The sequence below is a fragment of the Mirounga angustirostris genome, unplaced genomic scaffold, assembly GCF_029215605.1.
Source record: "Mirounga angustirostris isolate CCGP_5_RB_7025 unplaced genomic scaffold, mMirAng1.0.hap1 SCAF_6, whole genome shotgun sequence".
Lineage (NCBI taxonomy): Eukaryota > Metazoa > Chordata > Mammalia > Carnivora > Phocidae > Mirounga > Mirounga angustirostris.
In genome coordinates this window covers 54,278,971-54,291,770 of record NW_026991714.1, presented here as the reverse complement: position 1 = coordinate 54,291,770, position 12,800 = coordinate 54,278,971, and the positions used below count along the sequence as shown (strand labels likewise).

The following is a 12,800-nucleotide window of genomic DNA, read 5'->3' as shown; positions in this document are numbered from 1 at the left end:
CTGGGAGTTTTTCGGGTCAGTTCTTTGGCATTTTCTACACAGTCATGTTATCTGGAAACAAAGACAGTTTTATTTCTTCTTCTACAATCTGTACATCTTTTCTTTCCTTTCCTCTCTTATTGCATTACCTAGACCTTCTAGCATGATATTGAAAAGGGAATAATAAGAGGGGACATTTTTGCCTGGTCCTGATCTTAGGAGAGGGCATCTAGTTTCTCTTCACTAAGTATGATGTTAGCTCTAGGTTTTTTGTAGCTGTATGTTATCAAGTTGAAGAAGTTCCCCCTCTATTCCTAGTTTGCTGAGAGTTTTTATCATGAATGGGTGTTGGATTTTTGTCAGATATTTTTTCTGAATCTATTTATATAATCATATGATTTTTTTGTTATTGTTCTTTAACCTATTGATGTGATGGATCACATTAATTGATTTTTTTAAAAGATTTTATTTCTTTATTTGAGAGAGATTGAAAGAGCAAGTGAGAGAGAGAGAGAGAGAGAGTATAGCAGGGAAGGGCAGAGGGAGAGAGAGAAGCAGACTCCCCACTGAGTAGGGACACCCCCACCACGGGGCTTGATTCCAGGATTCTGGAATCATGCCCTGAGCCAAAGGCAGACTCTTAGCCGACTGAACCACCCAGGTGCCCCTCATATTAATTGATTTTGAGAAGTAAACCAACCTTGCATACCTAGAATAAATCCCACTTGTCATGGTGCATAATTTTTTTAATACATTGTTAGATTTGATTTGCTAATCATTTTGTTGAGGATTTTTGCATCTATGTTAATGAGTGATATTGATATTTTGTTTTCCTTTCTTGTAATGACTTTATTTGGTTTTTATTTTAGCGTAATGCTATCCTAATAGAATGAGTTAGGAAGTGTTACCTCTGCCTCTATTTTCTGTAAGAGATTGTAGAGAACTAATATCATTTCTTCCTTAAATGTTTGGTGGAATTCACCAATAAAACCATTAATTTTTTTGGAAGGTTATTCTTCAGATAATTTAACAGAATAGGCCTATTCAGACTATATTTCTTTTTGTGTGAGTTTTGCTAGATCGTGTCTTTCATGGAATTGGTTAATCATTCTTTCAAATGTTCTGTTTCTAAACTGTGTATCTACTTTTATATGGCATATTTTGTAATTTATTTGTGTGTGTGTGTGTGTGTGTGTTCCTCTACTAAATGGTGGAGTTCTTGAGGGTATAGACCATGTTTTTAAATTTTGTATCACTAAGACTTTACACAGTGACTGGGATATTTCATGGAAGGTGAATGAGATGAACTGAAATTCCTCAAAATATCAAATGGATATGAGAAATAAATATAACAATACCACAGCTATAAGAAGAACATGATTTTTTAAATACATGTTATAATTTTTTTACTTTACAAAGGACTAATCTACCTAGTCCTTTTAACTGGTTTTGTTCTATGGTGAATTTTAATGTTGAATTGTAGTCTCAGTTTACTGTTTGAGAGAAGGCTGAGCAATAGCAAGTCAGAGAAATCTAAAGTTAAAGGATTAAATCTAAAATGACATTTGTCATTGGAGGAAGTATTAATACAATTATAAGAATGTGATTCACCCCTTTCTCTATTTCTAGAAATTATCTGTTGCATAAAACAGAACACACCTGAATAGAGACAATGACCATATAACCTGAGCCCCACTGGGGAGAACTGATGATTAAAAATTACAAAACAGGAAGTTAGACTTGTAATTTAAACTTCTGCTTAGTCTTTGGCTATGATTAAATATTATGTTCCGGACAAAGAATGAGCTGGTGGGTCTCTTTAATCTCTGCTCTGACCTGCTAACTGCTATTGTGTAACTAAGGTACCTTGTGTTCCCCAAAGGGTGAGCCACAGGCTGCTTTCTTCAGACCCCATGTTTAGATTGCTTGCAAGCCCTCAAGTGCTACATCCGCTGAAATTCGGTGTTGCATTTCATTGATGTGTTCAGGCTCTTTTGGTCAGAGAAACCGAAGCATAAACATTGTGCTGACAAGTCCGGGTCATGGAGCGGTTTTTGGTCGCTGAACTGCCCAACCAGGTTATTAGGGAACAACATTTTAGCAGCAGCAGCAAGTTGTTTATATGATATCTGATCCTAGACATTTTGCATGTGTTTAACACTATATGAATCTATTTTTAAGATTTTTGATGATTATGGTAAACAGATTTCCTTGTGAAGTTGACACGTGTTATTTCTAGTAGAATTTATCACATTATTTATCTGCATTTCTTCTCTATATAGTGCGTGGAGTTTGCTTTTGTATAACAGTGAGTTATTTTTAATAATCCATGCATGTTGAAAAATGTTTAGTCCCAGTATTTTATTAAATAATAGTGTTCTATATGGGCTTGGTACCAGAGTAAAATGTGTGCAATTCCTCAGTTGCAAGGCTGTGTGATACAGTGGATAAATTATGATATAAGTTTGATTACTAACTTGGTTATTTATGTAGTGTGTGATATTTGCAAGGCTGCTTAGCCAGTTTGATTCTTGATTTCCATTACTATAAACTGGATAAAATATTGTGCCACATTTTTAATGGTCATAGAGACCTTTGATATTTTTCAACAAAATATCTGTGCCAGGGGTTTTGTTGCCATTAAACACGTATTCAGTAATAATAGGTAAGTTTGACATGAGGCTTTTAAAAAGAAACTAATTGAATGGGGGTTTGTGCCCTAAATTTTGAATGCTTATAAATTTAACATTTCTCCACTCATATGATATGGACATTTGTGTCCTTTCTCCCACATCTTTATAAAAAATGAGTGTAACACTTTCTTACAGTTGGATCATAAAGTATTTATATCCTTCTGCACGCTGAGGTTTTATTGTCATGAAAAGGATTTTCTTAGCAGTATGTAACATCTCCCAGTGCTATGACACATGTTGACACAGACCATATGTGCTGCCTTTTTTTTCTTTTTTTGTATAATGAGCCATGTTGAGGAAACTTCACAATACAATGGCCTTTGTGAATTTATTTTGAAACTTAAAACTGGCATGTTTTTCGTTTTATTATTTTTAGTGATACTGTGTCTTCTAGAACCAGAGGTAGATCGCATAAATTGATACAATGTATAATTTGTGCTCAAAAAGAACATACCTGATAGTGTGTTCTTAGACTGAGAGGACTAACACAGTATCCCTGAAATGGCAGTATGGAAACCTACGGCCAATTATTTCTTTATTTTCAGACTTGAATTCTGTCTACTTCAATGGAATCAAATTTCTGTTCCCATCTTGGGCAACTACTTGAATGACCCGAAATCCAGCCCATCCAAAACTCAATTTATTTATTTTTGCCTTCACCTCTATGCCCTGAAAACCTATTACTCTCATGCATGTTGTATCTTAGTTAATAGCCTCAGCAGCTGTACAATTCTCCCAAATTACAAACTTCCTCAGAGTTATCATGGATGTATCTTCTTCTATAAGCCCTACATCATCTTGTCTTCAAATCCTAATAGTCCTTTTTTCTCTCAAATATAGTGCCTCCTCTCAGTCCTCTGGCTTAGGTCATATCCTTACCATCATTCTCCTGGATAATTACAACAGTCTCCTGAATGTTTCACCCTCCACGCCACATTGTGATTCTAAAAGCACAAATGTGATCATGTCACTTCCCAGGGTGTAAAACATCTGTTGCCCCTTGATTCTCCATTACATAGAGCAGTACTTTAAAAATTACAGGTTGCAAGCTATTAATAAATAGTGAATTCAAATTAGTGACTTGCATTGAACTTTCAAAAACTTGATGGAAAATAACATAGAATACATCACATTTTGTAAAGGTATTGTTTTCTGAAAGTCTGCTCTAGTTATATTTATCTATATAAACATGTGTGTGTTTGGGTACTGTTTTATGTAAAATGTATGTCTGCCCATGGGTTGTAGTTATGAAAGTTTGAAAGCCATTGTATAAAGGATGAAATTCAAACTTTTAATCAGGGCATGCAGCTTCTTTTATAATCTGCCTGGTTAACCTTCCTACCCTCATCTCCAGCCAAGTCTTCAGAAAAACCTATGCCAATTTTCACTTCAGAAACTCACTATGTTTCCCTTGGGTGATCTTTGCTTTTATACAAACAAGTTCCTTTAAATGAAGTAGCAGTTCTCAGATTTTCTGGTCTCAGGATCCCTTTAAATTCTGACAGTACTCTTTTTTTTTTTTTTAAGATTTTATTGATTTACTTATTTGAGAGAGAGAGAGTGCAAGAGAGCACAAGTAGGGGGAGGAGCAGAGGGGGAGGGAGGGGGAAAGGAAAGAATCTCAAACAGACTCCATGCTGAGTGCATAGCTCTGCGTGGGGCTTGATCCCATGACCCTGAGATCATGACCCAAGCAGGAAACCAAGAGTCGGGCGCTTAACTGACTGAGCCATCCAAGCGCCCCTGAAAGTATTCTTTAAATACTTACAAAGAGCCTTTGTTTATATGGACTATAGCCTATATCTATTGACATATAACATACTAGAAATTAAAATGGAGGGTGCCTGGGTGGCTCAGTTGGTTAAGCAACTGCCTTCGGCTCAGGTCATGATCCTGGAGTCCCGCATCGGGCTCCCTGCTCGGCAGGGAGTCTGCTTTCCCTCTCCCACTCCCCGTTTGTGTTCCCTCTCTCGCTGTGTCTTTCTCTGTCAAATAAATAAATAAAATCTTTAAAAAAAAAAAGAAATTAAAATGGAGAACGTAAAAAATATATGCATCAATTTATTTAAAATAGTAACAAACCCATTGCATGTTATCCTAAGTAATACATTTTTGTGAAAAACAACTACTTTCTCAAACAAATAAAATAGAAGAGTGACATTGTTTTGCAATTTTGCAAATCTCTTTAATGTTTGGCTTGGTCAGAAACAGACAGATTCTCATATCTGCTCCTACAGTCTGTTGTGAGGATTTGAAGAAAATCCAGACTCTTAACAGAGATGTAGTTGGAAAAGGATTGAGTATTTTAATAAACTTTTCAGATAATTATGTAGATATTCTTAATACTACACCAAAACTCAACAAGTCGTAATTTCTTAAAGATTAGTTAAAATGTAGGTCCAGAATCATACCAGTTAACTTTTCATAGTCTGACATTAAAGTCCATGTTCTGTCTTGTTTGCACTTTAAATGGATCTTTTATGCATGCATGATTTTGTAATATTGTGCACTAACCATTTGGGAAATATTGGTTCTTTGAATGATATGTAGATATTCCAAAGGTTTATCAATTTCATTAAATAATATTTAAAAATCACATTAGTTAATATTGCCATGGAGTGCATCAGCTAAGTCCTTAAGTATTGGGACGCTGGCAAGTTTTCCAAAATTTTAATATTTACATAAAAGCTCAAATTTTATGATTGGCAACTAATACTGTTGGTTGTTTCCCTTGACATGTCAAACAACTGAATCAGTTTCATGGGAGTGTAGCCTTATAGTGTGCGATCTATTTGAATTATCGTAGTTTGTCTGTCAGTGATTCTTTCAAATAAAAATAGTGTTCCACAAAATAAGCACAACTCCAACATCACACAAGTGCTTTTCCTTGAAACAGCCATTGAACTATAGGATATAGCAGAAGTGTTTTATGCGTACTTCTCCATTTCATCACATAGAATATTAAAAAGGCACATATAGAAAGGCGAAGATTTTTAAAAATTAGGGGCGCCTGGGTGGCTCAGTCGGTTAAGCATCTGCCTTTGGCTCAGGTCATGATCTCAGGGTCCTGGGATCAAGCTCCATATCGGGCTCTCTGCTCAGCTGGGAGCCTGCTTCTCCCTCTCCCTCCGTGATCTCTCTCTCACTCTCACTCTCTCTCTCAAATAAGTAAAAATCTTTAGATTTTTAAAAATTAATAATTTTTCTTCTTTTATCAAGGATATTCTTAAGCAAATCTGGCAGCGGCTTCTTCTTCTCCTTCTTCTCTTAACTACAACAGCTTGACATTGAAGACTGTAACTACTAGTGCAGTTTGGTGCCCCTACCTTGGTTTGTGGCACCAGCAGTTTTACCACCATTACTTCTGAATCATCAAGACAAATGTCAACACAGTGAAAAAGGCAAATAATGCATTAATGTTATAAAAATAATTTTGACCACATGGGCCTATCATGTGGGCCCCCTGTAAAGGGTATTGCTGATTCCCAGGGGACCATGGTCCACACTTTGAGAACTGCTGACTTGAAATCTTCTCTAAGCTCATTTTCTGCTTGGAAAATTTATATTCAAATCATAGAATCAAGCTCAAAATCTTGTTCTTTGTGAAGCCTCCCAAAGCACCCTAGGCTAATTTGTCACTTCTCCTCTGAGTTCCTGTGATAGCCCTTATCACATTTCCTTTGTCCATGAAGTATTACTGGTAGCCGCTGAGTCTTATTTCTTCACCACCCTACAATGACTGGTAGAGCTCAGGATTTATTAATGAGCAGCAAGCTTGTTCATCCTGTTATATATTTTGTTTTTTCACACACACACACACACACACACACACACACACACACACACACACACTTTATTGGTTTTTGTCTTTCTAGAGAACCCTGACTGATAAAGCAGGCTTGTCCACATTTTTGGTCTTATGTTAGTCCAAGGAATAAGATGCTGTCCTTCAGACTCTCTAGTCCTTGACACTCCAAGGCTTAGGCTCATAGAAGTCATAATATTGTAACATTTTCAGATTACAATATAGATTTCAAAGCACTTGCACATTTGTGCATAATTAAATTTCTCTAGAAGTAATCAGGAGCAATGAGCTCTAGGGATCCGTGGGGAAAAGAAAATATGTTGAACTACATGGACCCTGGTGGAAAGGAAGTAACTGGTCAGAGAAGTAACCAGGAGAGAGGGCCCTGTTATGACATGAGTCGTGTCCCTCCCTACCCCACCAAAATGTTGAAGCCCAACCCTCAGTAACTCAAAATGTGACTATATTTGGATAAAGGGCCTTTGAAGAGGTGATTTAGGTAAAAGGAGGCCATGAGGGCAGACCGGAATCCACTATAAGTGGTGGCTTTATAAGAAGAGGAGATTTGGACATACAAGGGTACACTAGGGGTACACATGGAGGAAAGACCACGTGAGGACACAGAGAAAAGGCAACCATCGGCAAGTCAAAGAAGGAGCCTCAGGAGGAATCAAATCTGCTGACACCTCGCCTTGGACTTTCGGTCTCCAGAACTGTGAGAAAGGAAATTTCTGTTGTGTGAACCACCCAGTCTGTGGTATTTTGTTAGGGCAGCTCTAGCAAACTAATACAGGCCCCAGGAGTGAACACTGATGACTTTTCAACTCTGCCTAGGGCTGGGCATGATTTGGGTGCATTAGACATTTCTGTTCATCCAGAAGCCAAGACAGTGGATCTCAAGAACTGCCTTGGATATGCTGGACTCTGACTGGCTTCAGAGAGGCCAGGCTGATTGCTTTGCATTGAAGCAGGGAGGGGACTCTGACACCCCTTCCAAGAGCCCTATAGTAACATAGTACTATATTTGCGGTGCTCCTGCCCGGGTCCTTGCCCATTCACAGCTGGAGCTCCAGAAAACTCTTGTCAGCTCAGGCAATGAGCATCTCATATAGCCTAGTGATTTTTTTCATCCTAATATTTCAGTGGCCATTTTTTTTCATCACCTGGAAAATGCATTACTGAAGTCTGTTTTAAATAGCTAAATAGATTTATAAAATTACAGTTTTTAAAAATGTTACTAATCATGAGATAATAATAAAAAAACACTTAAAAATGTTACTAATCATGAGATGGTATAATACAACTATCAAAAACGCACTAGTGAGTGATTACTTATTTGTCTGGTGCTCTGCAGTTTTAATAGTAATTATATAATAATGATGATATTAATATTGTAGCTTACACGTCTATAGTGTTTACCATGCACCACACACCATTCTGAGCTCTTTACAGATGTTACCTTAGAAGTATTTTGACATAGACTATCTCATCTGGCTCTTGTAAGTTAGGCAAGGCAGGTATTACTCCTATTTTACAGATGAGAAAATTAAAACTTAAGAAAATTCAGTGATTTTCTCAAGGTCACCTTGCCGATAAATGGCAAAGCTTGAAGCATAACCCAGTTCTTCAGGTTCCTAAATTAGTGCTTTTTCCAAACCACCTATCTTGTAAATGGCATAAAATATTTTACATTATATATATATATATATATAAAATACATATAAAATCAGGAGCAAGCAAGCATGCTTTTCTTTGCCTCTTTAGATTTGAAACAAATAAATGTGAGAATCAGTAAGATAAAGAAAATGACATTTGCCTCCCTAAAGGACCACTGACTTTCAGCCCTTGCCGGAAGGACTGGAATTGAAGGAGGCCAAGAAGCACCTGTTTCTCACACCAGGAGCTGTACGGATCGGAGAACAGAGTAAAACTGATCTGGAACTTAAGCAAAATGGGACTATTAAGCCAATATAAGAATAACCAAAAAATTATAAAGTTGGATCTGAGCAAATCAGGAAGACTGTAAAGGGAACTAAGATATAACATGAAACAAAAAGACTAGGAAAACTTTTCCTTTCGTTTACTTATTTCATTGGTAAGATGAATTCAATTTATAGGAGGCACAAAATGTGCCCCTCCTCCTCAAAAAAAAGTTATGCCTTTGAGACAGAGAAGAAAGAGGGTAATAGATGTCTGTGGAAAATGTTTGGCTCTAGCATACATCAATATGTCCTTTCAGATATAAACTATGTCAGTTTCTATACTCAGATTTCATTCCTAACCACAGGAAAAGCCCCTCATGAGGGAAGACTTTAAATCTAAACATGACAGAGGAAAGAGATGGTTAAAGAGCACTTGTTAAATCCAGTGATTTCCTCCCTAAGGCATAACTCCTGAGCAAATTTAAGATTGCTCTTACAGCAAAAGGGCAGTAGAGTAAACAGAGATATATCTTATGGTTTGTTTCTAATAATTAGAAAATATTATCATAATATCTTTTGGTGATTTCAGTATCTAGGGTGGGATAGACTCTCCCCTGCTCATAAAGGCACTTAGGAAGCGAAGTTGCATTATTGCTTAACCAAAACCTCGATTAACTAATTAAGGCTGCAGACAAAAAAAGACAGAGGGGGAAACTTTTCTGATTATCATTACTCCATAATTACTAGTATTTTCCATAACCTAGGCAACTCGGCTGTCTAAGAAACAAAATCCAGCTGAAACTGAACCTTCAAAAGTTTTCCTTCTACAGTTTTTTTTTTTCAAGGCCCAGAGCAGGATCTCTGTCATACTAAAGTTCCTCCTGGATGTCTGGAAAAAGTCTTAGAGTCTGGGAGACATTCCAAAATATGTGCAGTGACCATTGCCACAGGCGCGAACTGCTTAATGTATTTTGCAGAAATCACCACAATGCAATTGATTACTGTCTGAAGGGATTTTTTTTTTCCTTTTTCAAAATAGCAAGCTGCTAAAATATGCTTTTTTATATTTTATTACATCCTTAAGTATCTCATGTGGGCTGAATATGACTGGAGAAAGTTGCTGCTCTGAGTTTGTCCAACAATGACTAGTTTAAACAATTTTTTTTGGAAATTGATGGGTTAGGTGAATGGAAAAAGGAAAAACTCTAGATCTATGGAGACTACACATCATACAAAGTTGTATACTCATTACTAAAACTTGAGTTTCTGTCCAATTCTGCTGTAGATACTGAAGGAAGGTCAGAGGAAAACTGTGAAGAAATGGCTTTTTTAAGGAACAGGTGGAAACTGAAAAGAAAATGGAATCTGGAGTTTTGTGAGTCTGTCTGCCTTTCATGGATGGTATTTATGAGCCCAGGGGAGGAGGTTGGAGGGCCTGTTGTAATGTTTCTACATAATTGAGATCACATTGTTCACGATCTTTAATTCTGTTTATTCACTGCAGTGAAGTAAAGGAATGAACTTGGAGCTAACAGGCCCTGGTTTTGTTTGCATTCATTTCACGCAGACAATTGCAGCAGAGCTGTTCAACCAAGCTTCTTCTTCTTCTTCTTCTTTTTTTTTTTTTGTAAAGATTTTATTTATTTATTTGACAGAGAGATAGTGAGAGCAGGAACACAAGCAGGGGGAGCGGGAGAGGGAGAAGCAGGCTTCCCGCTGAGCAGGGAGCCCGATGCGGGGCTCGATCCCAGGACCCTGGGATCATGACCTGAGCCAAAGGCAGATGCTTAATGACTGAGCCACCTAGGGACCCCTGGCCAGGCTTATTCTAATGTCATATAGAAAAGTCTGATGAATTGGAGAAGGGAAAGTGCAGGGAAGATATTGGAATCATAAGAAAGAAAGGAGAGGAGGGAGGGATGTCAGTTATGAGATTTCTAATTCTTGTTTTCATGGCAGTTTCTATATTCTGGCTTAAAGTTGGAAGGTTACTCTGATCCTGATATTAGTCACATCTCAGCCAGACAACAAACTGAGGCTAGTCACTGCTGCTGGAAGATTTCTCCCTGACAGTGAGTCATGTGAACCAATTGTCAGAGGTTTTGATGCTCTTACATAGAAGCTGATATGTGTCTTTTACTGTTGTACAGTCACTGAAGGTATTTCATATGGTATAAAGTAGCTTTGCAAAACAATCAACCTACTGCCTATCTCTGAGCAAGGCCCAGCTCAGAAATCATCTGCTCATTCATGGCATCACATTTTGAGTAATGATGTTTCATGTATACGTGTGGTGAACTTCCTATGCTTACGGTGCATGTGATAGGTAACCCCAGGAGGCAGTGTGAGATGCTATGGATATGCTGGACTCGTTCATCTCTGACTGGCTCAGGAGAGGCCAGGCCGATGGAAGCCCAGGCCTTTTACTTTATATTGTCACAGGAGACTAAAAAGGAAACAGTAAATTTGTACACTTAACCTATGGTCTTAGGAATTATTTATTAACATCATAAATACATAAGAAGGGATAATCAAATAATTCTAATCCAGGCTGAACGTATGATTCCAGAAACAGGAAGGTAAACGGTAAAAGGCCCTCTAGTCAGACCAGTTCTGATGGAGAGAGAGAATACTTACTTCCTTACCTTCTAACATGTTTATACCTCACCTGCACATCCAAGCATCCTTCCATAGGAGACCGTAACATTTTTGCCTTGAAACAAAACTTAGAGACCATACAGTCAAACATCTTTTTTTTTTTTTGATCGATAAGGGAAACTAAGGTCATGAAATGTTAGCTGAGTTGCCTCAGGTCACATAACTGTTTGGAGGAAGAAAATCTGAATCTCAAGAGGCTGGTTTTACAGCCTACCAAGTCCAGTGTCCTTTTCTCCCCCCACACACTGTCCCCCTCACCTAACTCTTCTCCTGGAGGATGGGAGAGCAGCAGCTGCTCCATGGTCACCCGCCCAGGGCAGTGTCCACTTTTAGAAGGAGCCTGCTTCACACAAACTAGCTATGCTTCAGGCCAACAGAACCAGAAATGGCAGGCTAGTCTTGCTTCACTCTATACCTGCTCCAGAAATGACATTTTGTAGAAACCACTTTGACCTGGTGAGTTAAAAGGCATCATGTGAAGAGGGCACAAGGTGGGTTGCATTTGGGGTTCTTGATAATGTTGTTCCTTAGCTGGTGCTGGTTCCGTGGGAATGTTCGGTTTGCGAAGATTCTGTGAGCTGTGCATTTCTGGATACTTAAGAAAAGTTTAACAAATTTCACAGAACAATTGGAAATTCATTGTTAAAGAAAGCAGGTTGGCATCAAAGAGATTAAATACCTCTAGAAATTATTTTGCAAGTTAATTTTTGAAATTTAAAACAATATATTAAGCAAAAACAGTCATCGTTGTTTGGCATGACCAGAGTTTTTATTGTAAAGCTAATTTAATCTACTCCTTCAGGTAGAAAGTTTTTCTGGATCATGGGTCTTTTCCTTTATACTGTGTAACTACTTAAAAGAATCATTTAATGGGACTTCTGGGTGGCTCAGTCAGTTAAGCGTGTGCCTTCGGCTCAGGTCATGATTCCAGGGTCCTGGGATCGAGTCCCACATCGGGCTCCCTGCTCAGCAGTGAGTCTGCTTGTCCTTCTTCCTCAGTCTCTCCCTCCACCCACTTGGGCTCTCTCTCAGTCGCACTCTCTCTCTATAAATAAATAAAATCTTAAAAGAATCATTTAAAAACAAAAGCTATTAAATGTTTACTACGTCTTCACACTATGGGAATTATTCTAAATTCAAGCTAACTCAAAGCCTTTTTTCTAATCTTCATTGGAGTTTGTAATAATTTTCTTAATTTATTATTTTTTTAAAATTTATTTATTTGACAGAGAGATAGCACAAGTAGGCAGAGCGGCAGGCAGAGGGAAAGGGAGAAGCAGGCTCTCTGCTGAGCAGGGAGCCCGATGCAGGGCTCGATCCCAGGACCCTGGGATCATGACCTGAGCCGAAGGCAGCCGCTTAACCGACTGAGCCACACAGGTGCCCCGGAGTTTGTAATAATTTTCACTTGAACTTTTAAAAAGCATATTCAGTGACTGATTTGTGTGATAGGTGCTGCATGAGATTGTTTGTGTGTGTGTGTGTGTGTGTGTACATTTGCCTAAGAAGTTAAGTTCCATTTATAAGAAAGAAACATTTATTGACAGGAATTAATCATTTGCCTCTAATTTGATTTTGAGTATCTCTGAGTAACTTTAACCTTTAAATTTGGAGACTAAGAAGATAAAACTTTCAGCTTCAGATATAATCTGATGAGGTGAAGCCTTTGTCTGTCACCATGGTTTATGCTCAGATTTCAAGTCCAGGATAAGCCAAGTTTCCCATCTAAATATTTTCCCTCTG

General features: G+C 37.9%; 1 protein-coding gene across 6 annotated transcripts in view; it reads left to right on the top strand.

Moving 5' to 3' along the window:
• The window catches only part of DNM3 (dynamin 3), a 560,145-nt gene that overhangs the window by 354,662 nt on the left and 192,683 nt on the right, over window positions 1–12,800 (top strand). The window contains exon 16 of one of the 6 annotated variants that reach the window (XM_064594318.1): window positions 9,685–9,775. The exons of the other annotated variants lie outside the window; for them this stretch is intronic. Within the exon in view, the coding sequence (XP_064450388.1) occupies window positions 9,685–9,732 (48 nt within the window). The 3' untranslated portion in view covers window positions 9,733–9,775. Of the gene's footprint in view, window positions 1–9,684; window positions 9,776–12,800 lie in introns of those variants that run through there. 6 annotated transcript variants of the gene reach the window in all.